At 48.0% G+C, this 27435-nt stretch overlaps 1 protein-coding gene across 8 annotated transcripts in view; it reads left to right on the plus strand.

Moving 5' to 3' along the window:
* Positions 1-15035: 15035 nt before the first annotated feature.
* MTMR1 (myotubularin related protein 1) overlaps positions 15036-27435 on the plus strand; it is a 64096-nt gene continuing 51696 nt past the window's right edge. For 6 of the 8 annotated variants that reach the window (XM_043570488.1, XM_043570483.1, XM_043570484.1 and 3 more), the window contains exons 1-2: positions 15209-15339; positions 21506-21611. Coding sequence is in view for 1 of the 8 variants with exons in the window: in XM_043570490.1 (XP_043426425.1) it covers positions 15176-15339; positions 21506-21611 (270 nt within the window). In the remaining 7 variants the exon portion in view is untranslated. Of the gene's footprint in view, positions 15340-21505; positions 21612-27435 lie in introns of all 8 variants that reach the window. The other 2 variants (XM_043570490.1, XM_043570491.1) reach the window with 2 other exon arrangements.

Here is a 27435-nt window from a genome sequence, read left to right on the forward strand (position 1 = left end):
GCCTGTATTGAGGGAATGTAGTTCGATGCAAGAATTTTTCACAGAGTATGTACACCTGTGACTGGAGGACATGGCCATCAAAGCAAAAGCGCAGGGCACACCCAAAGCAAATAGACGTATGCAACGTGCATCCCACAAACAGGATTAGCACATTTACAGAAAAATGCCCTGTCTGAAACAGATTGTGGTCGAATTGTTTTAGGTTCACAGAATCACTCACTGGAAGCACAATGCTGGAGTACCAATGCTTGAAGTGAGTCTAGCCCACCAACATCTACTGGTGGGCTTCTAGTTTAATTAAGGAATTAGCAAAATCCTCTGTATTAACAATCAGCAAAACCAAGCCTCCTCGTTTCCTTATGAGGCTTAGATTCAGATGCAGATTAGTCCTTATTTGCAAAGGCAGTAACGGAACCACAACCACGTAGGGTTGCTACCGGCTACACATTTGGACATGACTGTTAAGTCCTAATAGTTTGTTTTCTAGTAGCTTTGGAGAACATGACTTACTTGTTTACAGTGGGTAATACTCATGTGCTGCTGAAATCGACTGCATTTCATGCGCATGCCACAGAAATTAAAGAAAGCTGTTCACCTTGCTCATTTCAGGAGTTTTATCTCACAGACTTGCTGTAGTCGGGGCGCGTGGAGACCCGGGCTCCCGTCTGAGCTCTGGAACTGCTTGTTGGATGGAAGGTGTGAGGTCCTCCCACCTCCCAGATGTTATGAGTCTGGTGGCCTGAAGGAAGCCTCAGTGGTCCATCTGTTCAGCTAAGGTATGGACTTCACATTCTTGAAGTTTCCTTACAATTCAAATGGCCCTTCTCAGAAAATGCATTGTAACCACTTGTGCACATACAAGCTTCGTGGCCCAAAAGAACATTTGCCTCGTGTATTGGTGTCCTGTTTCTGCTACAAGAAATCACCACAAACTTAGTGGTGATTACAAGTCTGAAATAGGTCTCACTGGCCTAAGATGAAGGTATCGGCAGGGCTACGTTCCTAGTGGAGAGTCCTTTGCCTTTTCTAGCTTCTCCTGATTCGTGGCCTGTTCCCCTATCTTCAAATGTCTGGACGCTGACTCTTCTGCATCCCTCATTGACGTTTAAAGAACCCTGACAATTATACCGGGTGCACCCGGACCACCTTTTATCAGGGGGCATATGTGCCGAACGCTAGCTATTCAGCATCCCCATGACCTCATAAGATTGATAGGATGTATTTTTTTTTTTGGTCATTTTATGGATGAGACTAACACTCAGAGCCAGAAGTGCTTTTATAAAGTAAGGTCACTGCAACAAACACTGTGTACTGTGACCCAGACCTGTGCAGCTGGTTTTTACTTGGAAAGAAAAATGCGTCAAACAGTGGCCTCCTTCAAGGAGTGCCTGGCCTAGAGGGAAAACAGTTGAGTTGTGTGCTGATTCCCATGCAGGGTGCCGCCTGCGCTCACAAAGGCAGATGCCCGGGCTTTAGGGCCAGGATAGGGGGGTCAAGCAGAACTTCTTGGGAATGCTGTCAGAACTGAATCTTGAAAGGTAAGTACGAGCTTGGTCACATCTGTCTTCAGGGAAATGTACATTCAAACTACAGTGAGATACTATCCTGCACCCATGTATTGGCAAAACTTTTAAAAGTCTGACAGTCCCCAGCGTTGAAAAGGTTGTGGGCCGATAGGAATTCTCATGCACTATTTCTACTCTCAGGTATATAGATGCCTCTGAGAAATGAGAACTTCTAGGCGCTAAAAGACACGTACAAGAATATTCACAGCAGCATTATCTCTAATGCCCCCCGCCCCCAAACTTGAAACACTTCAAATACCCATCTACAGCAGAGCAGATGACTCTCATAAGCATGCTGATTGCAAGAAGCCAGATACTCTTCCAGTCATGTAAGTTCAAAGCCAGACCAACGTCTTGTTTGGGCACGTCTGCATGGTGAAACAAAGAGAAGCAAAGAAATTGTCAACGTAGAAGGAAACAGTATGAATAGTAGCATCTGGTACTTAAATGTGGTGCAGTATGTACAGAACCCAAAGAAAATTGGTGTTCCCGGATTGTGAAGTGCATGGGACCAGGAGAAGATGACAGAGAGGTAGACAGGGGCTGGTCAAGAAACTCCCTTGGGGCCATGTTGAAGAACTGCTATTTTCTTCTCTAGGCTGTAGGAGCCACTGAAGGAGTCCACCGGGGCAGGGGAGAGGTGTGATAAAATGTGAGCCGCTCTCACAGCCAGTGGAGAGTGGGTTGTACGGTGACGAGACTGGGGACAGGCCAGTTTGAGGCTCTCGTGCTTGACCAGACGTGGGCTGGTTGGGAAGAAGAGGTGAGGTTTTGGTTAGGGGAGTGGGGTGGCAAGTGGTAGCATTTCCAGAAACAGGGACTGTCCGAGCGGAGGAGCAAATGGGGGGCAGTGCTGAGGCCTGTCTGGGGCGGGCGCCCAGGATGTGGAGGAGTATGAGGGCCCGGGGCTCACAAAAGGAGTCGGACAGAAACACAGATTTGGGGACAAAATCATGGAATGGATGCCCATCGCCTGTGCAAGCGAGTGAAGAAAATGACGAGCCCCAGCTCCAGCTTTTAAGGGGCAGGCTGAGGAAGAGGGGACCCAGCACGAAATGGAGGGTAGGAGAAAAGAGAATTTCAAAGAGCAGGTGCTTAGTGTGACAGGGCCGGTGAGTTCAGAATGAAGGCACGTCCAGTCAGTTTGGACAGCAGGCAGCCCTGTTCCCCTATGACAGTGAGTTAATAGTCGCGGGCTCAGCTCCTGGCATCCAGTTTGAGAAACTCTGACTCTGGCGCCAGGCTGAGGTGCTGTGGCTCATGTGGTAGCAGGGTAATGGCTCCCCAAAGATGTCTACGTCCTAATCTCCAGACCTCGGCATCTGCGAGGTGCCACAGCAAAGGGGAATTACGGTGGCACCTAGAATTAAGGGTGCCACTTAGATGGCCTGGAGATGGAGCTATCATCCTGGATTATCGAGGTGGGCCCAGTGTGATCACAAGCGTCCTTAAAAGTGGAAGAGGGCACACCTGGCCATTGCTGGCTTTGAACATGGAGGAAGGGGCCATGAGCCAAGGAATGTCATGGCCTCCAGAAGCTGGAAAAGGCAAGGGAACAGATTCTCCCCCCAGAGCCTCCGGAAGGGACACAGCCATACTGACGCGTTGATTTTAGTCCAGTGAGACCTGTGTCAGACTCCTGACCCCCGGAACTGTACGAGAATAAATGCATGCTGGCTAAGCCTATAAATAAATCTGTGTTCGTTTGTTACAGCACCAGGAGGAAACTAATACAAGGAAGACAGAGAATCTGAACGGGGTGGGGGTACTGTGCCTAATTATTTCCATTTCCTTAATATCAGAGGACTGGAAGCAAACTCAAAACGGCCCAGAGCAGAGCAGGGGGAAGAAGATGAAAACGTTGCTGAGAAGTGTGGGCTCTGTGCTACGTAGCCCGAATGTATTTCATCGCCAGAGTTCAAAAATCTCAGGCACCAGTCTTGTGGCGCCCCCAGGTGCTTGACAGAAGGAAATGCAACACTCCCTAGAAGAATGCCTCTAAGAATTCTCACAAGTCATTTTCCAAAGAAAATGAGCAGTTCACATTAAAAATGGCAATAGAAAGCCCTCAGTGAAAACCAACTTCACCAGCACACCGCTGGATGCAGGTTATAAAATTACCAGGGATGTTATCTTTAAACAAATAAAATCCAAGTGACTATGGGTTTGGCAATGAGGGTTTAGAGACAACACCAAAAGCCCAACCCATGAAAGAAAAAACTTGACATGATGGACCACGTTAGAGTTAAAAAAAACCTCCGCTCTGTAAAACACACCGTTAAGAGAATGAGAAGACGAGGCATGCAGTGGAAGAAAATACTTGCAAGACCCACCTGATGAAGGACGGTTATCCAAAATATGCAAAGAACTCTTAAAAGTCAACAATAAAACAAAGCGCCCAATTAAAAAGTGGGCAAAAGATGTGAACAGAACACCAAGGAAGACAGGAGGCAGCAACTAAGCACTGAAAGAACACATCACTCATCATGCAGTCAGCTTCCTGTGCAACACCTTGCTGTTGTACTGATGGAGACTTTGGACAAGAGGATGCTTAAAATACTGACCTCGACACCTGTAGGAGTGGTCCCTGATACAGGGTCTTGTAGGGGGGATTCAGTCAAGTGCGGTGTGGGTCGTGAGCCTCTGCACCACTTTGCAAGCGATTTCTCTCAGCTTCGAATCCACCTCTGTGCTAATGGAGGTGGGCTGTGTAAATACTTCTCCTTTACCAACTGATGCGATGCTAATTCTTGTCGGTAGAGGGTGCTGGAGAGTTGCTGGGAGAGAAGGGGGTTGCCCTTCCCCTTCTGGTAGCCTCACTTGCTAGCCTCCTGCGAAGCAAGGCTTCGTCCACGGCCTGGCTCCTGCGCGTGTAGTATCTTCTGAACTGGCTCCTGCGTGTATTAAGCATGTCCTTTATTGTCTATATTCTGATGCTTTGCTGTCTGGTGCCTTGTCCACCCTGGACGGACCGCCCTGTTCAGGGTTAGCCAATTCCTAGAGGCAGTAAATAACTGTTCTGGAAACACGCTTTACAAACGTAAAGCAACCAATCCAGAGCCCTTATCCCCAACCACCTCCTTTGTCCAAAGACTTTCACATTCCAGGCTACTGTGCCCCTGCCGCAATCACCCCAGGGCTAGGTACCAGGCAGCTAGGGAGAGCCCCGATGCCCCAGAACTGGCCGAAATTACTCAAACTAGTCAATCCTAAGCCTGTTTGCCCTGCCTTACCCATCCGTTCCCTTACAAACCACAATAAAGGCTCTTGCCCACAGTCCCCGCCCCACCCACCCCCACCCCCCGCCTTGTGACTGACCCTGGTACCGTGTGGCCTCCAGTGGTGAGACATGTCCTTTCCGCTTGGGATCTCTGAATATAAGAAACTGTCGTTCAGGAGCCATCATGTCTTTACTTCCTAGTCAAACTGTCAAACTCCAATCCCCTTAGCACCTCTCCCCGTTAAACTTTCCCTGTTCAAGTGGCAGTGTGGTTTCAGTCTCCAGATTGGACCGTGACTGGTACAGTCTACTAGCTCCCATAATCATTTTTAACCACCTTTTCTTCAGGGAATGTTTGAGAGGGGGAGTTGTGGTTTTTCTTGGTGCTTTGCAATGGAGACCAAGCACCTGTCTCCAGAATGCCATACAAAGCCCAAAGGAGCTGAACAAAAGTGTGGAACTTCCTGGGTGCCCATCTCCTGAATTATAAACATTCCAAAACTACTTGTGCGTCGTCAGAAGGATGATTTGCATCTCTGCCACAGACGATTAACTGAAGGAAGGCTGTTTATACATCCTATCTTCCTAATGAGCCAGCATCCTGTGTCGTAGAACTGAGTTTGAACGGTTTAGAAGATTATTACCACCACGAGAAAAAAAATAACTTCACAGGGAATCTGCAGGTTTATGTTTTACTGTTTACTGCCCAATATCCACAATCGTTTAAAAAGAGAATTTCAGGAAATTTATAAGTATATGACGAAGATGAAAAAAAAAAGCGAGTTCATCAGGGAAATGAGAAAACAAAAGGAAGAATTTAAGCTTCAAGATTTTATACACTTACCAGAGGCATGACACGTATTTGTTTCTAAAGTTTTCAGCATAAATAAATAAATAAATAAATCCATGTTTTCAGCAAAGCACAGATGACACGATTCGTTTTATAACTCACAGTGTCCCTCAGTTGAAAATTAAATCAGCTGTTCCAAGAACAACTGTTCGTGTTACTGAAACCAGGGGTCTTGTGACTCTTTAATCCAATCCACTGGATTTCCTCAAGTTCCATTTTGTCCCAGTTGAAAACCAGTAATCTTACGTACGGCCACAAAGGCTAGGGCAATGGCAGGCACATATTAAGCACTCGATAATGTTTAAGAGAATGAATGTACAAATGTCTAGCTATTTCTACTAAAGACACAAATGCTGCCATGACAAAGTTCTTGTAAAGTGATAACGCCACGGCAATGGCAAGACATTCAGAGGGACCTTGGGATTTGAACGCACTTGTTCCCCCCACTACCGTGTGAACACCTGTCCTAGGTCGGGCAAGGCTTTGAGGGTACATGAAGAAGAGCTCTGAGGAGAGGGGGATGGGGACAGAGCTGACTGAGGACACGTGGTGGTAGGGACATGCGGGCGTGTGTCACCTTGTAGGCACGGTGGCTCCCTGTCCCGAGGGCAATCCGCCAGAGAAGGGGGTGCTTGGGAGCCCCGACCGCTCGGGACGTGTGGGCAAAGCCAACAAGGTAAATCTGCTCAGGGCTCAACAGTGTCCACGTGAACATTAAGAGTGCTTCATCTAAGAAAAAACAAACCACCAAACGACTACTTCATCTACCCTGACAAGTGAGAGACAAGGTTTTATAGTTGTTGTTAAATAGTAATAGCTTATGTCTGCATCACGCTCACAATTAGGTACCAACTAAGTGCTAAGTGCTTTACATATATTAAAATTCATGTAACTGCCACCGTAAGGCTAGGGTAGCTGTGTTAACAGTGGTAGTAGGAGTGGCAGCAGCAGTAGCATCAGCTTTTGCCGCAGAGGAAACTGAGCACCGAGAAGTCACTTCCCCAACGTTATCCAGGGGCCGCGTGGTGGAGCCAGGTTTGAACCAAAGCAGTGCAGCCGGGAGTCTGTGTTCTGGGACACTATGCCGCCTCGCCAAAGGATTCAGAGTCCTGTGAAAGCAGAACATGGTAGAATGTCTTTCTCGTCCCTAAACAAACATATCTCTATTCATCAATGTTTACCGTCTAGAAATTTTCAGCCCCTGATTGCACCAGGCCAATTACCCATGCCATTTCACGGTTGGGACGGGAAATGGTTCATCCCTGTACGATATCTGATATTTTAGCTTGTATTTGAATATCGTAACTTACATTCAAAAGATTCGTAACACTCACACGGAGTGTTAAAACCCACTGAAGGCCTTGCGAAGGCCATCCGGCTTCGCTCCCCGGCCCCCCTGCTCCGCACTCTGCCCCGGGACTGGGAAGCCCGCTGCCCGCAGCCTAACTGTGCCCGCGCCTGGCTGCCATAGGTGGCAAAGAGATCGCATGCTTTTCTTCCCACTTGGTTGAGCCTTATGGGGTAGTGTTCAATGGAAACAAGTCCTCCAAACTCTGCACAATGACTAGGTCAACGGAAGGCCTAACATTTGCTCTAGAAGCTGGAAGCTGATGCATAAAGTCCCTACTTGGCAACCATATGTTGCTTCCCTGGCAGTGGCGGGGGGGGGGGGGGGGGGGGGGGGGGCGGGGGGCAGGGCCCTTGTGTGCTTTGGTTTTGGTTTAGGTGGTTTTTTGTTTTTTGTTTTATTCTACTGGTGCATGCAATTCAAAAGTCTGGGACTAACTGGTTTGAACTCAGTGTCTCCCTTTCTTCCCCCCAGTGATAGTTCATTATATGTATCAATTTGGGCCACAGGGTGTCCAGATATCCACTTAAATGTTATTTCTGAATGCGTCTGTGAGGGTGTTTCTGGAAGAGATTAGCATTTGAATGGCCACACTCAGTAAGGAAGATGGCTCCCCCCACTGTGGGTGGGCACGGCCAATCCATTGCCTGCCTGAATAGAACAAAAAGGCTGAGCAAGACTGAACTCCTCCTGCCTGACCTTTGAGCCGAGACATACATCTTCTGGTTCTCAGGCCTTTGTAGGACAGCACCGGCTTTTCCAGGGTCTCCAGTTTGCAGATGGCAGATCTGGGACTTCTCAGCTTCCAGAATCGTGTGACCCAATTCCTCATAATAAATCTCATTATACAGGGACAGAGACAGAGACAGAGACGGAGACAGACTCTGTTTCTCTGCAGAAACCTAATACACCCTGCAGCCAGTTCTTACCCCTCACCTCCAGCTCCAATTGTCCCATGAGAGTGTGCTCATCAATTCCATACCAAGTCCACATTGCCGAGTCCAGGGGACACTCCTCTGCCCCATCTTACCAGTGTCTCAGCACCACTTGACACTCTGGATCATGCCTTCCTACTTAAAACTTATACTCTTTTCACCCCCTGGACCCCTCTACCCTGGTTCTTTTCCTTGTCTCTGAAGATGACTTTCTCTCTCCCTCTGGGTTCCGTGATAATCTCATCTGCTTGACCTTGCCCTTTTCCTGACTGCTTAAATGTGGCTGCCTTAGGCGGGGTTTGATGAAAGTGTTTACTGAGTGAGCCAGAAAGGATGTCTCTGAGACATACTTAGCCAGTTGAAGCCAGTGGAGTCTCCAGAGTTTTCAGAGTGTGGAGTCTCTGGATGACAGTTTATATGGAGACGAGCACCTGACATAAGACATTTCATGTCAATATCAAAGACCGATGATGGGTGGTGGAGATGATGGGGCACAGGGCCAAAACCTCCTAAGCCACCCTTCAGCCCTTCCCATAATTTTAAACCTAACGCCGAGACCTTCTGGATAGACCTGAAGGCAAAATAATCTGTGGCATTTTCTTTCTTTTTTTTTTTAATTTTTTTTCAACGTTTATTTATTTTGGGGACAGAGAGAGACAGAGCATGAACAGGGGAGGGGCAGAGAGAGAGGGAGACACAGAATCGGAAACAGGCTCCAGGCTCTGAGCCATCAGCCCAGAGCCGGATGCAGGGCTTGAACTCACGGACTGTGAGATCATGACCTGGCTGAAGTCGGACGCTTAACCGACTGCGCCACCCAGGCGCCCCAATCTGTGGCATTTTCTTTTTTTTTCAACGTTTATTTATTTTTGGGACAGAGAGGGACAGAGCATGAACGGGGGAGGGGCAGAGAGAGAGGGAGACACAGAATCGGAAACAGGCTCCAGGCTCTGAGCCATCAGCCCAGAGCCCGACGCGGGGCTCGAACTCACGGACGGCGAGATCGTGACCTGGCTGAAGTCGGACGCTTAACCGACTGCGCCACCCAGGCGCCCCTCTGTGGCATTTTCTAATGCAGCTAATGGAGGCACAGGAATTATGTGTGTGTGTGTGTGTGTGTGTGTGTGTGACACACACATATATACACACACATATATATATACATATATACACACACATATATATGTATATATATATAATTTATTATCAACTTAGCTAACATACAGTGTATATACAGTGTGCTCTTGGTTTTGGAGATAGATTTCCATGATTCATCACTTACATACAACACTCACTGCTCATCCCAACAAGTGGAGGCACAGGAATTAGTACCTGCACTCATTTAACTGTACTTATCTGTACTTATTTGAAGCGTCACTGAAAACTTCAACATCACAAAAGGACCTTCGGACACTGCGATGGCTCATTTTATGTGTCAACTTGGGGAAGCCATAGTACAGAGGTATCTAGTCAAACACTAACCTAGATATTTCTGTGAAAGTATTTTGTACATGTGATTAACATTTAAAGCAACAGGCTCTCAGTAAAGCAGATTGCCCTCCATAATGTGGGTGGGCCTCATCCAATCAGTTGAAGGTCTTAAGAGCAAAGACTGAGGCCCCTCAAAAAGGAAGGAACTCTGCCCCAGACTCTGACTTCAGACTCAGCACTGCTACATCAATGTTTGCAGGAATTTCCAGCCTGCTGGCCTTGCCTTGCAAACTCCAGACTTGCTCACGACTGTGCGAGTCCATTCTTTAAACTAAATTTCCCTCTGTCTCTCTCTCTTTCTATCTGTACACACAGACACGTTCTATTCTGTTTCTCTGGAGAACCCTGACCTAGTATCCCTTGTAGGTATTCTCGTCCCCCTAATATGTCCACGCCTTGATCCTTGAACCTCTGAATATGTTATGTTACATGGTAAAGGGGGGAATTTGCAGATATAATTAAGGTTACAGACTTTAAGATAGGGAGAGTGCCCTGGATCAGTCAGGTGGGTCCTATTTAATCACATGAGTCCTTAAAAGCAGAGCACTTTCTCTGGCTAGCGGCAGAAGAGATGCTTCAGGAGGGGAGGTCAGAGAGATCAAAGCTTGACCCACCACTGCTGGTTTGGGGGCACATGGAAAGCCAGCAAGGAATGAGGACCCCAGTCACACAAGCATACGCAACTGAATTTGGCTAGCAACCTGCAGAGCCTCCAGAAAGGCCCCCAGTCCTGCTAATACGTTGATTTCAACCTTGTGATACTGTAAGCAGAGGACCCATCTGAGCCCACTGGGACTTCTGACCTACAGAAGCTTTGAGAAAATAGATGTGTGTGGTTTAAGCTGCTAAGTTTATGGTAATTTATTGTGGCAGCAATAGAAAATGAACCCAGTGCTTCATACTGTGCAACAACCCTGAATAACTAATTACTGTGTTGAGGAAAGCCTGGAAACATACATATAGACAAGGCAACATTTTTAAACACAGCTACATGGTGATTCTGGAATGAGTGGGGTTAATTCTGGACTTGTTACAAACCTGGACCCAATGCAGCAATGTTTTGCTAGGACACACAGAACTTAAGTCCGTCTGTCACCGCATTCACCAGGAATTTCTTGGGGCTAAACAGCACAGTAATAGACCCCAAGACGAACACCACGAACTGAACACACTCCTGGGGCTGAAGCCACACACAGCACCATACTTTGCCTCTACTGTTGCCTGCAAAGACCGGACCAAAACCTTACTCTTTAGCGTTGACATGAGGATCCCTCCAAACAATGGGACCATTTCTCTGCGGTGGCACTCATGTGTAGCTCCAAAAAAGATGACATTTGCTTCTTCCTAGCAAGATGATGCTTTTGAGAAACTTGTTTGATAAAGAATCCTCAGGTCCACTTTCGTTGGCTTGATTCCTTTTCCAGAAATGAGAGTGGTGGCCTCATTCACAGTTACCGAATCATGGGGCTGAAGATTACATTTCAAAGAGTTTCTCTGTTTTCAAAGTTTATGAAAAGTTACCATCTTCTTTATTACCTCTCTCTCCTGAGCTCTGGACGCCTGTGACCAACTGGACATCTCCACTTGGATAACCCGTAGGTACCTTGCAAGGCCGCATGCATCATTGTGCACGTGTGCACAAGGGGGTCACCTCTAAGGGGGACCATTCACAGTGGAAGTCTCATAGATCTCTAGGTCTGTTATGGCCCTTTCTTGGCACATGGTCCTCAGAGGTTGAGCTTCGATGACATCGGCATATTGTGACCATTTTATGGCAAACAGCAGCCCAGTGTTGGAGGAGGTGGTCTCTTGTTCTGATGCACACCAGAGCTCTTTAAGGGCTGGGGGTCAGGGTACGGCACACTTGACATGTCCAAAATGAACTTGTCCTCCTCACCCATCTCTCCCAACTCCTTGTCACCCCACGTTCCTTGTCTCAGTGACCGCTATCGTGGTCTATCTGTTCGAAAATTTGGTGCCAGCCTTGACCCCTCTCTTAACCTCTTCCTCTCTCTCTTCTTCACGCCCAGCATCCCATCAGTCACTGTGTCCTGTCTGATGTCAGGCCCTCATGCATCAGCTTCTGAAAGGATCTTCCCACAGCCCCTCCTGCCCCTCCAGTCCATCCTCCGTCGTGCAACCTTGGCCATGCTTCCAAAGTGTAACTATGGTCAGTTCACCCTTCTGCAGGATCCTGCTGTGGCTTCTTGTCGCCTCTAACAGGGTATCTCCAAGTGTGAGATAGGGCATCAGTATCAGACTCACTCGAGGTGCTTTATCAAATGTGGACTCTCAGCATCCCCTTCCCTGCCAAGCTCCTGGATTTGCAGATTCTCTGCAGGGGGCTCATGCGTCTGTATATTAGTACATGTCCCAGGTTATTTTTATGCATGCAATTTTTGAAAACTGTGCAACTGGCAGGACAAAGGCACTTTGATTTCCCCCAGATGAGCACCAGCGTGGGCCTGACAATTCACTCCTCCCCTTGCCTCCCACCGCACAGGTGGGCACCTGTTCCCCGACAGTGATCCCTGGGAAGGCAGGGTGGTCAACCCAATAACTGAGTAGGCCCCGATGGGGGCCTTGTGGGGCAGAGGAGGGAGGGCCACGTGTATGCTGGGAGGCAATTCTCCATGGCCATGTCAGGTTTCTGCGTGACCCAGGTCCTCTGGGTGAGTGCTCCACAGGAAAGGAATCCCAAATTCAAGAACGGTGATATAAGGAGATATTCCAAGACAGTAAAGCTTAGAGACATCGCCGTCCCCAGAGCCAGTTCAGAGTGGTACAGGGAAAAGACCGCCACCCCCCCCCCCGAGATTTATTGCATTCCAGGATAATGAGGAATTGCTCTCTCGGAAGAGAGAATGGTGCACCCCATTACATGTGCAGGTACCATCTGGCCCCCTGTTGGTCAAAAGAGACTACGGGGCTGGCCACCTTCAAGAGGAGGGGAGTAGACCCCACCTCTCGATGTGGAGATCAGGGCTGGGCGAATCCATCCAGGATGTTGCCCTGGCTGATGCTTTTGCCGCAAATGATAAACTGCCTTTAGTTTTAACCCAGAGACCTCACGTTTTCTGTCAGATTGTCAGTGAAGTAGCAGGCTACATTTCGAGTTTGCTACTAGCAGTAAACCTCAGACCCTCCACAACTGTGGACCTCAGAGTGTGTGGCACCTTCCTCAGAGGGCAGCAACGGTTTGGGCATGGATCCTCAGCTGAGTGCGGAAGGAGGCTGCCGGGGGTGGGAGGTGGCTACTTTTCTGGGCCCCACATCAAGAGCGGTGTTTGGGCGCTCTATTGTACACACACACACACACACACACACACACATCTCAAAACCTAGTGGCTTAAAATACCAAGTTATTTCTCGGAACTCTGTGGTTCAATGGAATGAGTCTCCAACTTCACCTGGTGTTGGCCGAACCATCAGGATGGCTAGAAGGCCTGAAATGGCCTCAGTCACATGGCCGCCAGCTCGTGCTGGCTGCTGGCTGGGAGCCTTGGTTCTCTTCCATGTGGACCTTTCTGTACGGCTGGTCGGGTTTCCTCACAGCGTGGCCGCTGAGTTCCAAGAAAGAGTATTCCCAGCATCCAAGACAGAAGTTGCAGATCCCTTAGGTCCAAGCCTTGGAAGTTACTACATAGTGCCCTACCCTGCTGCCATATTGTGTCGGCCAAAAGAGGTTATGGGGCCTGTCCACATTCAAAGGGAAGGGACATAGATTCTACCTGTTGACATAGAAGTGGCAAGGTCACATTGCAGAGGAGCATGCAGAATGGGGGATATTATTGCAGCTGCCTTTGGAGGCACATTCTACCACAGATGGACCACATAACCACAGATGGACCACATAATAGTATTTCTCCAAGTGCTCTGAGCCCTGCCTGCACCAGAATCCAGCACAAAGCACAAACTCCTTAGGCTCCATGTCTTGGCCCTATTGGCCTCTAGTTGACCTTCTCACTTGCCTTGTCTGACTTTATGCTCCAGCAAATTTCAGTAATTTCTTAGAGTTCACTTGCACATAATATGCTGTTTAAACAGCTCCACACCTTTGTCCATAATTGTTCTTTCTGCCTACAACGACTTGACTTTTTCAACTGATCGAAGGCTTACTCATCCTTTAAGATTCAGCTTTGTGTACACTTTTCTAGGAAGCAGTCCTAACCCCTCTCCTCCCACAGCCCTGTGGGCTTGCCACCGTCATTGCTCTCACCAACAGGGAGTCACTTGACTGAACTTCTTAGGCAGTAATATGTCTGATTGCTTCTCTGTGCCCTAAGTCCTATGTTTGCTTCACTGAATTCTAGGTGGAATAGTGTCACAGTGAATTCCTCAATGGCCTAATCCTACTTGAAGCTTATGGTACTTAAAATACGTTTAAAATTTTACCATTTTCTTTCTGACAAATCTCAGGGCAGCTGGGATGCTTGCAAAAAGTTCTGGAGGCAGGAAAGGCCAAGACTGAGGTCCAGTTCCTGGTGAGAGCCCTCTTCCTGGCTTGCTGAAAGCTACTTCTGACTGTGTCCTCACATGGCCTTTCTATAGTGCCTACTCACAGAGAGAGTGAGACCAAGCTCTCTGGTGTCTCTTCTTAATAAACGCAGTAATCTCATCATGCCAGGGTCCATCCTAGGATCTAATCACCTCGAAAGGCTTCATCTCCAAATACCATCAACTGAGGGTTAGGGAGGGCATCAACACATGAATGGGGTGGGGGCAGGTGAGAACACAGTCTATAATAGCGGATTAAACATTTGATTTCATAATTTTAGAAAGCCAGAAGCCTGCAGGAGATGGGTCTCCGGTGTGTCTGGACATCTTCCCGTTCTTCCTCCCAGCCATCCTCAGTCATCCTTTCACGCCAGGCCCCACCCCCTCATGGGTGTACTATGGCTGCTGGGGTTCCAGACATCACATCCTCATCCTCTACGTTCAGTTTGAAGTTATTAAGCTAGTAGGACAGGATGGGTCTGGGATGGGAATGGCCATCTTCCTGTCTACAGTTCTGCTTTTTATCAGGGTCACGGCTCTGCCGTCTGTACCCAGGGAAATCACAGCAAAGGCCTTAGTCATGATTGCCATCACCACCCCCAGCAAGGTCAGGGGTGAGTTGGGAGGCGATGAGCCTTTATCGTCAGATACTGGCTGGATTTCCATAGCAGCAGAAGCTAAACATTACTGGTACTGTAAAGCAGGGCCGGAAGTTCCGAGGGCGACATCAGAACAGCCGATCGCCCCACAGATGGTGGGGAGGTGGGTTTGTGGGAGGCAGGGAAGAATGGCGTGGGGGAGGAATTGCTAAAATGTACGCAGTTGCTCTGGCTTTAAGACGACGAGACTAGCGACTCCCGGGGTCCTGGGCCGCCCACACCTCAAAAGTTTCCCGGGAAGGAAGATGGAGGGAAACAGATGGTTTCTAATCCCTGAACGCCCCCCAACTTCTCGTTCACCCGGTGCCTCCCCGGCCACCCTGGCGCGTTCCCGCGCGCAGCCGGGGGCGCCGGCCGGTCGCCGGCTCCCGGCGCCCGCGGCCCGGGCCCAGGTAGGGCTCTGTGAGCGGGGGCGCGGCCGGGCCCCGCGCGCCGCTCCCCGCCCCCGGCCCCGCGCGCGGCCTTGTGGGTAGCGCGGGGCCGCCAGGTGACAGCTAATGGCGGCGGCCGCCTGAGCCGGCGGGCGGCGCGGCGCGGCACGGCGGCGGGCCCTTCCGGGCGCCGCTCCCCACTCGCTGGAGCTTCCCCGCGGCGGCGGGCCCGGCGCGCCATGGACAGGCCGGCGGCGGCGGCGGCAGCAGCAGCGGCGGCGGCAGCGGGCAGCGAGAGCGGCGGGGGCCCGGGCCCGGTGCCGGCGGGCGGCAGGAGGCCTCCTCGGGGCGCGGGGGCCCCTGCCGCCGGCTCCCGGCAGCCCAGCGTGGAGACCCTGGACAGGTAAGCAGGACCCGGGCCGCCAGGGCCTCCGCGCCCCGACCCCCGAGGGCCCCGTGCGCCGCGCCGACGAGGCCGGGGTGGGGCGTGCCCCCCTCCGTGCCCCCCTCCGTGCCCGACCGGGTCCCTCCCACCCCCCAACGAGACCCCGGACCCTGCCCCCATGTCCCAGGGCCGCGCACCTGGCTCACTTCCGCCTCGCGGGCTGGGGCTCCCTGCACCCCGAGGGGCTTCGCCGCTGTCAAACCTTTTACGTTCCCCTTCCAGCCGCACCTTGGAGACGCGGCCACCTGGCCCTGGGGTGGAAATTTCACCCGGGGGCTCTCCTTTAGCGCGGCCTTCCCTTCTGGGGTTGGAAGACCAAAATCCGGCCGCGCTGCTTGGGAGTCCTTGATGGTGGGGTTGGGAGTGGGGACTGGGGCACTCAACCCCGTGGGTGTTGGAGGTGGTGCAGATGGAGGCAAAGTTACCCTGCTTTGAAAAGCTGGGATGGAAAACTTTCAAACTGCTTCCGATGCAAGAACACACAGTCGTTTACTTTCAGCCCTTCACATTTTGAAGGAACCTGGTTGATTGTTTTCACGAACACAGAAGCCTACCACTGGTTCTTAGGCAGTTGCAGAGCCAATATCAATCAGAAGTATAAACTGACCACGTCCAGCCGGGAGGGCCACCCTAAGGCTCCGAGGACAAGGGATGGGTTACCCCGTAGCCCAGAATATCCAGTTTTCCCACATGTTGGCCATTTCGCCAACGGCGGGGGGGGGGGGGGTGCGGTTAGGCAAGGGATAGTGTGGTAAGGCAGCTGGGTGAGTGTCAGATGCTCGTTCTTGCCTGTGTTAGTCATAGCAGTGAGCTGAACTTTGGGGAGTTTCCTGAAGCATAGGAACAACTAGAAACACTCCCTTTGTTTCTCCCTCCGTGTAATTACAACGTAGTCTGGTAAATCAATGAGCCTAGTGATCAACTTCACTGAGAACTAATCACAGTTAAGGTAGAACGTGGAGGGGTCAGGGTTCCACTCATTTGCAGACATTCTACAATGTATGAGGACCTGGAAAGTTAGAGAATAATACAAGATGGGGTTTGCTCTCTGGATTACCATTTAGTGAAGAATGCAAACAAACCAGTAATTTAAATCGGATGTGGTGAGTGCTAGGGTAGAGGTCAGCACAGAAGTGCTCTGGATGGGGTGCGTGTGCATGGGAATCATCTGAGAAGCTTTCTAAGAGCTCCACGTGAGCAGGCCCCACACCTAAGGCTTCAGGAGACCCTCTGCAGACTCTATTGTGATGCGCTGCACTGTGGGCACACGGAGGTGGGGTGCTTGATTTATTATTTAGTCTGGGGTGGGGGGTGGGACACTATGGGCAGTTAAGGGAAGGAGGCCTTCTGAGGAAGCTGACATTTGAACTGAGTGGTGAGGAATGAGAAGTTAGCCAGGGGACAGGGTGGGGAGGGCTTTTTGGCCTAGGGAGTGGAATGTGCAGTCATGCAGGCGATGCTGGATATGTGGAACTGGTAACGCCAGAAGACATGTGGGAAGGCGGGGGCCCGATCTCGAAGGGGCTTGGGTGCCTTCCTAGGGAATTGTGCCATTATCTTCTGCGCCGTGCTTCTCAGAGCCTGATTCTGTGTACCCTGTGTAGGAATCACCTCCAGTGTTTGATGTAAATGCAGAGTGTTGGATCCCACCCTAAGTCTAGTCAGTCCACATGTGGGGTAGAGCCTAAAATTTTGTACTTTCGCCAAGTACCTGTAGCTGCAAGAAGGTTGGTCCAGGTGGTCTCTCTTGCCCAGGATGGTACTGGCTTAGTAGTTGGGCTGGTATGATTAATAACAGCATCGTCCTTCAACTCACCATAGTGTCTTGGTTTGGAAAGGAAATTAAATGGTCCCTTAGCGATGGGGATCACGAAAGGATTTCCATCAGGTGAGATTTCCATCAGGATGGGATTGGCATTTGAGAACATTTGCTCTGCGGAGGTGTGGTGAATAGAACGGAGGTGGGCAGTCTTCTTGAGTAGCTTATGGAAAAGCTAATCACTCACTTATTCTGTGAATCTGAGTGCCTGCTCTGTGTCAGGCACTGTGTGGGGCCTGAGGATTTGGCAGGCAACAGACACACAAATCACTGCCCTGGTGGAGAGTATGTTTGGTGAGAGACAGACAAAACACAAGTAAACTGTATCTTCTGTTAGGTGGTGGCAGGTGCTAGGGGGACAAAGTAAGTTGGGAGGGGAGGAGGAGGTGTTGGGGGTCTGCAGTCTGGGGGCAAATTGGAATGTGATGTAGGATGGTCAGGGAAAGTCTGGCTGAGAAAAGTGACATTTGAATAATGCCCCTAAAGAAGGAAGGGGTCCAGTCATACAGATATTAGGGGCAACAGCATTCCGGGCACAGACCTGTGTACCCTGGGGTAGGAGTGTGAGTGAAGTGTGCCAGGATCAGCAAAGAGACCAATGTCATTAGTAGAGAGGGAGCTAGGAAGAGAGCAGTAGGGGTCAAGGTCAGAGAGGTCACAGGGGCAGATGGTGGAGAGTCATGGGGAGCTACTGGGACTTTTGAAGCCGAGGAGTGACATACTCTGGTGTAGATTTCAGTAAGCTCTCTGGCTGCTGTGTGGCCGACAGACTGAAAGGGGAAGGGGTTGAAGCAGAGGGACTAGCAAGTAGGAGACCACTATTGTGGTTATCCAAGGGAGAGAGCATGGTGGCTTACAGCAGAGGGGTAGAGGACAGGAGATGTTGTCAGGTTGTGGATATAATTTGAGGAAAACCCACAGGGTAGAGCCAGTATGGTTTGCTGAAGATTGGTTGTTGGATAGGAGGGAAGAATCAAGATGCCAAGAGTTTTGGCTTGTAGGAAAATGGTGTTGCAGAGATGGAGAAGCCTTTGAATGGAACACAGGAAATTAGCAGGGTCTCAGGTCTGGACATAGTTACGAGATGCCAGTTGTGTATCCCAGAGCAGAGGTCAGAGAGGTGGTTGGTTTATATGGGTTTGGAGCTCAGGGGTGTTGTCTGAGGTGGAGACCTGAATTTGGGAGTCATCGGCCTAGAGATAGGGCCTAAATTCAGGCGACAGGAGGAGAACAGAATGGTAGGTGTGTGGAAGAGGGTCTTGCAATGGGAATTGAGCAAGGTGCATTGTCATGATACCAGCCCATGGGAGTGACATGGCTTGGTGAGTGAGTGTGAGAGTGAAGTGAAGTGGGGGGTGGGCTCCAAGGTAGACTCCAGCTTTTGGGTGTGGGGTACCCTGGTAACTGGCTGTGCCCTTCCCTGACTTAGGCAACACAGGGCTGGGAGAATGGGTTGTGTGCTGAGCCACCTGTGCTGGCTTTGACAGGTCGAGTTGGCAGGCTCTCAGGATCGACTAGGACAGATGTCTCATTGGATTGTGGGCATCCAGATCCGGGGAATCCAGGTTGGAGAAACAAAGCTGGGCTCTCCCAGGCTGCAAGTGGTTCTTTTTTTTAAAACATTTTTTTTAACGTTTTATTCATTTTTGAGACAGAGAGAGAGCATGAGTGGGGGAGGGGCAGAGAGAGAGGGAGACACAGAATCTGAAGCAGGCTCCAGGCTCTGAGCTGTCAGCACAGAGCCCGATGCGGGGCTCGAAGTCACAGACTGCGAGATCATGACCTGAGCCGAAGTCAGATGCTTAACCGACCGAGCCACCCAGGCGCCCCTGCGAGTGGTTCTTAATACCAAGAGTGAGGTGGGAGATTGTACAGAGGGATCCTGGCCTGCCTTCTTTGATCTGTTGTCACGACAGACTGTGATTCATACTCTTCTTTGAAGAGTGACTCACAGAGTGGCACCTGGCTCTACCCGCCAGGTTCAGCCTGGCCCCCAGGGACTGGGGAGCCCTCCCCTGTCTCCTGCATACTGTACTTCATGACAACAGAGCTGCGGTCCTGCAAGAGGATGTGGCTTGCTGAAGGTCGCAGAGATAGCTGGTAAAAGGAACAGGACTCAGAGCCAAGCCTGCTGTCTAGCAGCCCAGCGTGCCATGCTGTTTGTGACTGTGTTGGCCAGGACACTTCTGGTTGCGAGTGACAAAATCAAATCACTCTAGCTTGAGCCAAAAGGTCAGATCTCGGCGCACATCACTGCTGCACACGAGGAAAGATGGCAACGGGCACACTTGAAGCCGGAGCTGCACACAGCGTTGTCGGGACTCCTCCTGTCTTGTCTCTTCTTGTCCTGCTCCTTATCTCTGTGGGTTCCTCAAGGTGCTGGGGGAGAGGAGTAACCTGCAGCAGTGCCGGGGGTGGATCTGTGCAGCTTGGGATCTGAGAGGAAAGCCTGGGACTGGCCTGGCCTGGGTCACTCCCCTGCAGGTGGGCTCAGGAGGAGCAGGGGGTCAGCCCCCCTCTGCCTCCCAAACAGCATCCTGTGAAGTGGGGAGGGGCAGGCCCCCCACAGTAGATAAGGGTTCTTATCAGAAGGAGGGAAGGATGTTGGGCGGATGGTAGCAACAGGTCACCCACACTGGGTGACCAGGCGGGTTCCTGCTATTAGATTTGCAGTCAGGGGTGGGTGCTGGCAGTGTGACAAGAAGAGTGGGACGTAACCAGAAATAAAGGGGACTTAGCCTTTAAAAACTAAACTAAAGGGTGCCTGGATGGCTCAGGCAGTTAAGCATCTCACTCTTGATCGTGGCAAAGGTCACAATCTCACAGTCATGGGATTGAGCCCTGCTTCGAGCTCTACACTCACAGTGCAGAGCCTGTTTGGGATTCTCTCTCTGCCCCTCCTCTGCTCATGCTCTCTTTCTCTCATAGTAAATAAATAAACTTTTTCAAAAATGCTAAAAGAAAACTGAAAAAGAAACTAAAATCCCTCCTCTTTCCCTCCTCTGTTCTTTTAAATTGTACTAAATAGGTTCTTGACACATGATAGGAATGTCTGCCCGTTCATTGCATGTTTGAACTTATGTTTGCAGACCCACAGCTAACCACTGGGCTCCCTTAACCAGAGGCTATAATTTAGATCACTAGTAGAGAACACTGGATATCTTCCTTTCACTGTTTAGCTTATTTTACATACTGCCTAGGGGTTCCAGTTTTTTCTGTCTTTCTAATACATGAATGTGGGTTTAACTAGTGATGCGATTTTTCCAGGTCTGGAACATTCTTTAGAGTGAAAGCCACCTGCAGGGTAAACTTTCATAAGCATCTCTTGCCCTTCCTTCAGGGCTGCGATGAGGAGCCTCATTCCCTCACGTGATTCCCGCACGCTCCTAGTCTGCTTATGTGTTCCTTTAAGTCAGGTGGACACAGCCTGCCCACTTACCAGTCATGGGACCTTGGTCAAACGCTGGAGTCTCACTTTGGTCATCTGTAAGATGGGTCACTATGAGGCCCAGGTTTCCCTTTAGAGCACCATGCACGTGGAAGATGCCATTTTCCTTGCATCGTCGCGTTCTCATATGGGGCAGTGGCTGGAGTCTGTGGCGCTGGCCTCCACTTTGCCTTCCGGTTCAGTGAGTTTGGCACTGTTGGCTGCGCCGTGTCTTGGAAGCCTCAGTGAAGCTGGAGCCAGGCCCGCCGCTTTATCGGGCACATCACCTCTGTGCCCTCACCTCAGAAACACGTTGGCTACTCCCCACCTCCGTTTCACACTGTGGTCGTGAGGCTCTGATAGCCCAACAGACCGGAAGAGCCTTCGTGAGCTGTCAGCACACTGACAGAAATGCAAGGTGGCATGACGACTGTGTGCAGGATGGCATTTGTCTAGTCTGTTCTTTTTACAGTCACATCATCAACTCTGTTCCCTTAAAAGTCTATTTGAAAAATACAACACCGTAAGATAAATATTTCGCTTTAGAATTAATATTCTGTGTACATTACATTAACAATACTCTGTACAATTGTAATATAGTAAAATTCCATTAAATGATAGAGAATAATATGCCTAACTGTCTAACGCCTAGACTCTTAAACTTAGAACAATTGGTTGATTCATTTTAAAATCAACCTGGAACCTAATCTTACTTCCTGGTTGTCAGTATTTCAGTTCTTATATTAAATGTAAAGATAACCAAGTAGTCTGTTTGTTTTCTAAAAAAAGAAATGTACATATATCCCCAGCCAGTACTCATTTTTTTTTTCATGGAGAGCTGACGACTTAAAATATTTTAATCACACTATTTCTTTTAGTCCTACAGGATCACATGTTGAATGGTGTAAACAGCTTATAGCTGCTACAATTTCTAGTCAGATTTCAGGTTCAGTGACATCAGAAAATGTATCCAGAGACTACAAGGTAAGCAGCATTGAGTCCTTAATTCATTTTCAATGTACCAAGAAGCTTTGCATTTTTAATTTCAGTGAGACTTTGGCCCCTTGATGTTCAACAGACATTTATTTGGGAACAAGGGTGAAAGGTTCTCTGTTGTTAGATCTGAACTTTAGAGGAGAACTTTTACCAGGATCCACTAGATGTACTCATGGTTTTCAATTGAGAGGAAAGCTGTCTTTAGATTGCGATCATTTTTCTAAAAAAATCTAGTTCCATTTTGTTATTTTATTACATATTGTATTTTTACCTTTTATTATTACAAAATGCCTCTGTTTTCCTCGATGGTATTCTGAATTTCAGAAAACGTCTAATGGACCATACTTCCCAACTTCACAGTTTGTTTCTGTATTTAGGTGTTCCCAGTGGGTATTCAGCACTAACACGTGGTACTGCAATGTAAAAACAATTGCACAACTCCAGACTATTGTATGGGCAGCTTTGTTTTTTAGTCCTTAATTTGGATTCTCTGTTTATTGTAAAGTTAACAGTGATAAGCTCCTTGTCAGCAGAAACAGGGGCTCTTTTTACTCATCAGTACTTCCCCAGCACAATCCTAGACTATAACACGTGCTCAGTAAATACTTGTTGAATCTATTAACAAATAAAAAATGTATGTGCTCCATCTTTGTTAAGGGTAAGACTAACCTTGTTTTAATGTCAGTCAACGATTAAGCCATGCTTACATTGCAGTAATGGTGTTTGCTTGAATTGACGTTTCAGTTTCTTATAGTTATCTTTGCCTGCTAGTAAAAGAGAATTGATTTTCACAAGTATAGGTGAGCTACATTTAGTATCGCGGACTACCCTCAGTCAACAGTCTCTCAAAATCATGGTCCTTGCCAGGTGCCAAGGCTTACAAACAGTTCAAGAACTACAATAAAGATCCTAATTAATTCTTTTTATTTTATTTTATTTTATTTTATTATTTTTTTAATGTTTATTTATTTATTTTTGAGACAGGGAGAGACACAGCATGAACAGGGGAGGGTCAGAGAGAGGGAGACACAGAATCTGAAACGGGCTTCAGGCTCTGAGCTGTCAGCCCAGAGCCCGACGCGGGGCTCGAACTCACGGACCACGAGATCATGACCTGAGCCGAAGTTGGCCGATTAACCGACTGAGCCACCCAGGCGCCCCCCTAATTAATTCTTAATACATGCTCCTTGCTTAAGGGCTCTGGCCTCCGTTCCTCTCCTCTCTATCTCATAATGCACCAAGTGCAGAAAGTGACTCAAGAGGCCATGTAATTGAAATCTGGCTATCCTGCTGTACTTGCTTCATCCAAGCCATTTGCCTTTGATTAGGTCTACCAAAGGGAAGCGGGGCTGCAGATTAGTAGAAGTTGGGTAATCTGTTCAGCCAGAAGAGTGACAGTATGTCACTCTCACTAGGTTTCCCTGCTGTCTGTTTTTCATGTTTGTCCACAGTGGAGCAGCTGGAGTTCCTGGTGTTCCAAACCCAGCTGGGCAAACATGCCGTCCCCAGGCGGGAGGAGCATTTGCTGTATCACTGATGCCTGCGTGGCGGATCACTGAGCAGCTGCTGAACCCACCGGTCCCAGTTGCCCTGTTGCCCCCATCTTAGCTGAGAAACTGCTCCGCTGACTGGAGAGGCTCAAGAACCCATATTAAAAGAGAATAGCTCTCAGGCCTTAGAATAATTTTCTTTACTGACATTTATGAGTTAACTGTAATGTTTTCATTATGGTTGAATATTTGTTAGTGTTTGGGTTCAATAAAAGATCACATAGCTCTCTAACTTCTACATTAGTAGATCAGACTGAATCTGTACTTTAACATGAAGCAACTAAGTTTTGTTAATTTTAGTCTGTTTACAAATTTTGTGCAGCAGAATTAGCTCACGTTGGAATGGTTTAACAGATGGCATTCAGAAAAAATATGAGGCTTTTCTATATTTTGTAAGTTGAATTTTAGGTATCTGCATCAGGTCATGGCTAAAGCTTTTGATGAATTATTATAAGAGAACATGTTTTATAATTGTCTTCATTATATTTGCTCTGTAGCCAAGTCTGCAAAGTCAGTGTTCAATTAATAATTCAGGAGTTGTTTTCTTCCAGAAGAGAGTTTTTTAAGTAATAAAAGTGTAAAGTGTTTCTAAACCACAAGGATAATTTTATGTGCTACTTAGAAAGTAGTTCTTAAAATCAGAGTACTCAAGACGGGCCTCTGGGATACCTCTGGCATGGGAGCCATTGCATGGGTTTTTTCCTGATGGTCCAGCTACAATTCCTTGAGGATCTAATTTTCAGTTGTCAGTCAATAATATTTCAAATTATCTACTGTGCGAATATCTTATTTGAAATACACACTCAGTATGGGGGTTGATTTATTATAGGTTAAGCTCAGGGTCAGCAATTCAATGGGAGCAGATGTTTATATGAACACTTGGCATCTTGACTTGAAATGCTGATTCTTTTGTGTTGTGGGCTGCTGAGGGTGGGTCTACATCCTCTTCCTCATCAACCCCTGAACACGCATTGGGGTCTATGGTTTTGTAATACTTTTGGGCATATAATCCATTGCAGCCTTAAAACAACCAAATAAGGTAGCTTTTATTATAATCATCATTTAACAGATGAGGAAACCAAGACTCGGAGACATGAAATGACTTGCTTAATATCACATAGTTAGACTTGGGATTGTTCAGTAGGATGACTATTCTGTTGATAAGGTAGAGTGAGTTTTAAAAAAAAATTTCCCCCTGCCCTGTCCACTGTTTTTCAGAATGTGGCCTTTGGGTTTTCCCATAGCACTCCTTAGGGTGCTTGCAAAAATGCAGCTTCTGTGGTCCCCATCCTACCCAGTGAGTCACAGTCACTGCAGGTGTGGAACCAAGAGCCTCAAATATTTCTTATGTATAGTAACACTAGGTTTCCTAGGTTTATAGCTCTTGAAATTGGTGATCGGACCATGCATCTCAGGAAAATTCCTACATATCTAAATAATTAGCAACTCATGTTAGGTTGTGGAGAATAATTGTTTTATTATTTATATCATAAATTGAAAGTAGGCTCAGGATCAGATCACCCAAACTGTGGTAAGAATATTGCTTTTATCACAAGATAAATTTAGATGGCATGTCCATATGGACATGTTTTCACAGTTATGTAATTATTTTAAATATGTGCTAGAAAAAATAGCACATTACACTTGTGATTTAATGGATGTTATATAGGCAGAGTATGAAAACGGAGTGGACTTAAAGTCACTATACATGTAAATAATAATATTCGTGTAGGCAATGTATAGATATGGCAAACCAACCTTGTAGAGGCTATATACGAAATGACAGAAGTTTGGGAGACATTGTCCCAGCTGAAAGATTAAATAGCTATTATGTTGGATTGTGGATCAGCTAAATTAATAAATGTGTGCTTTAATACCAAGTCACCGTGAAGACTTGCCTGGCTGTGAAGACTAGTAGAGATGTAATAAAATGTTTTGTTTTGTCTCATCCCCCCCGGCCCCCTCTCTGCACCCTGCTACCAACTCAACCCAATTGCTTTTCACTTTTACTGGACTAACAAAGAGTCTCCCTCTTGAATTTGTCAAAGATGTTAAGAACAGGATCTGAATGCAATGTTCCATAGACTAGATGAAATAATACGGTTACAAATTGTGGCAAAACTTAATAGTCATCAGTACAAGTGACATCATCATCACCATCCCTCTCTGCCTCTCCTCGTCCATGTACACACAGTAGCTAGATCTCTTCTGTAAACATTCTGAAGTAAACGGAGAAAATAGAGAGGATCCTGTACTAAGTTTAACCATTTAGCAAGTTAGTACAGTTTAAATTCTGGATCCTAAACAAAAACTTGCAGAAGGGCTTTGGAGGGAAGTAAGAAGCAGTGCGTGGGAAAGGCTTCATTATGCTTGAGCTGGGTTTTAGTCCATACTGCTTGAGTACTAATGTATGTGAAGGGAAGCTCGAGCATGATCTTTCAGAATCCATGGCCTCATGATCTATGTATTAAATCAGAGTTTGCAAATGTCTGCAAGCTAGACAGAAATGGGAGGGGGCAGTGCAGAACTGGAGAGAACAGCATGTCCCCTTAAAAACAATTGAAGAACAACCTGCTACTGCCTGGTTGAGCACGAGGCCTCCGTTTTGTAACCACTGCTGTGGAAAAGTGCTGTCCTCTTCTCAGGGATACTTGAGGGAAAAAATTATTTCTTAAAAATGTCAAGATTTCGTAAGTCAGAGAAAGACGAATACCATATGATTTCACTCATAGTGGAATTTAAGAAACAAAACAGATGAATGTGGCGGGGGGTGGGGGGAGGACAAAAGAGAGAGGCAAACCATAAAACAGACCCTTAACCGTAGAGAACAAACTGGTGGTTGCCAGAGTGGAGGTGGGGGGTATGAGTTAAATGAATGATGGGGATTAAGGAACACTTGTGATGAGCACCGGGTGTTGTATGGAAGTGTTGAATCGCTATTATTATACACCTGAAACTAATATTACACTGTTAACAAATTTAAAAACAACCCCCAGATTTCAGCTTCTGCTTCTGGAAAGACGGAGCAAATGTATTTTTTCTTATTCTTCCTGCTAAGTACAACCAAAAGCCGTGGACATTTGCTATACAATAAACATAAGAGTGCCCTGAGAGGTAGAAGAAGGCAGACTGGTTAGAGACCTCAGGACCCCAGGAATGACACGATGGTGAGTCCCTGGGTTCTGTTTCTGCCACGGATGTCCCAGACTTGTTGCTGAAGAAGCCAGCAACTCAGAAATGCCAGTGGGCACAGACAACAAAAGCCTACTCTCTCAAGCCAAAGGACCAGGAAGGAGACAGCTTAGCAGAAAGAAAACTTTTAAACACTAACCACTGTATTCCAGCCAGACACCACAGAAAAAGTTGTGGCCCCACACCCACCCTGCCAACAAGGCCAAGTCAGGAGCCTAGAATTCCCACCCTTGCCAGGCTGCAATGAGGCACACTAGACTCCTGCGGTGGTAATGTCAGAAGAAACCCAATGGAGAGTCAGACTTTCACCGCCGCCCATCGGTAAGGAGGCTGTGCCTCCCCTGTGCTGTTAGCGGAGGCCGTGTCAGGGGCAGTAACCAGGTATCCCTGCCCTGCCGCTGCCAGCCAGGTATCCATGGAAGCCTGAGAAGGGGCTGGAACTCTTGCACTGACCCAGCAGGAGCCAGGAATCCCCCATCTGGTGTCAGCAGAGGCTGAGTGGGGAACCTGGACTTCTGCCCCTACCTGGCTATAATGACGTGGTCCCCCCGCTTGTGCTGGAGCAGTGTCACAGAAAGCGAGCTAAAACCGATGGTTTAAATAAGACCCAAACTATGAAAAAAGAGAATCAATAGGTGGCAAAACTGAGATGACAGGTGTTAGAATTATGTGAAAATGATTTTATTAAATGTTTATTTGAGAGAGAGCCTGAGCAGGTGAGGAGAAGAAAGAGAGGGAGAGAGAGAATCCCAAGCAAGTTCTGTGCCATCAGCATGGAGCCCGACGCGGAGCTTGAACCCACGAACTGTGAGATCATGACCTGAGCCGCAATCAAGAGTCGGACACTTAACCGACTGAGCCACCCAGGCACCCCTGAAAATTATTTTCAAGATGCCATCATAAAGTTACTTCAGTAAACGATTACAAATATGCTTGAAACAATGGAAACATAGTGAAAGAAAAGAAATAGTTTCAGCAAAGGAAAAGGAGATAGAAGAAGAACCAAATGGGAATTTTAAAATTGAGAAATACAATAACGAAAATTAAAAAAAACCCTCAATGAATGGGTT

This window comes from Prionailurus bengalensis, chromosome X (assembly GCF_016509475.1).
Source record: "Prionailurus bengalensis isolate Pbe53 chromosome X, Fcat_Pben_1.1_paternal_pri, whole genome shotgun sequence".
Taxonomy (NCBI): domain Eukaryota; kingdom Metazoa; phylum Chordata; class Mammalia; order Carnivora; family Felidae; genus Prionailurus; species Prionailurus bengalensis.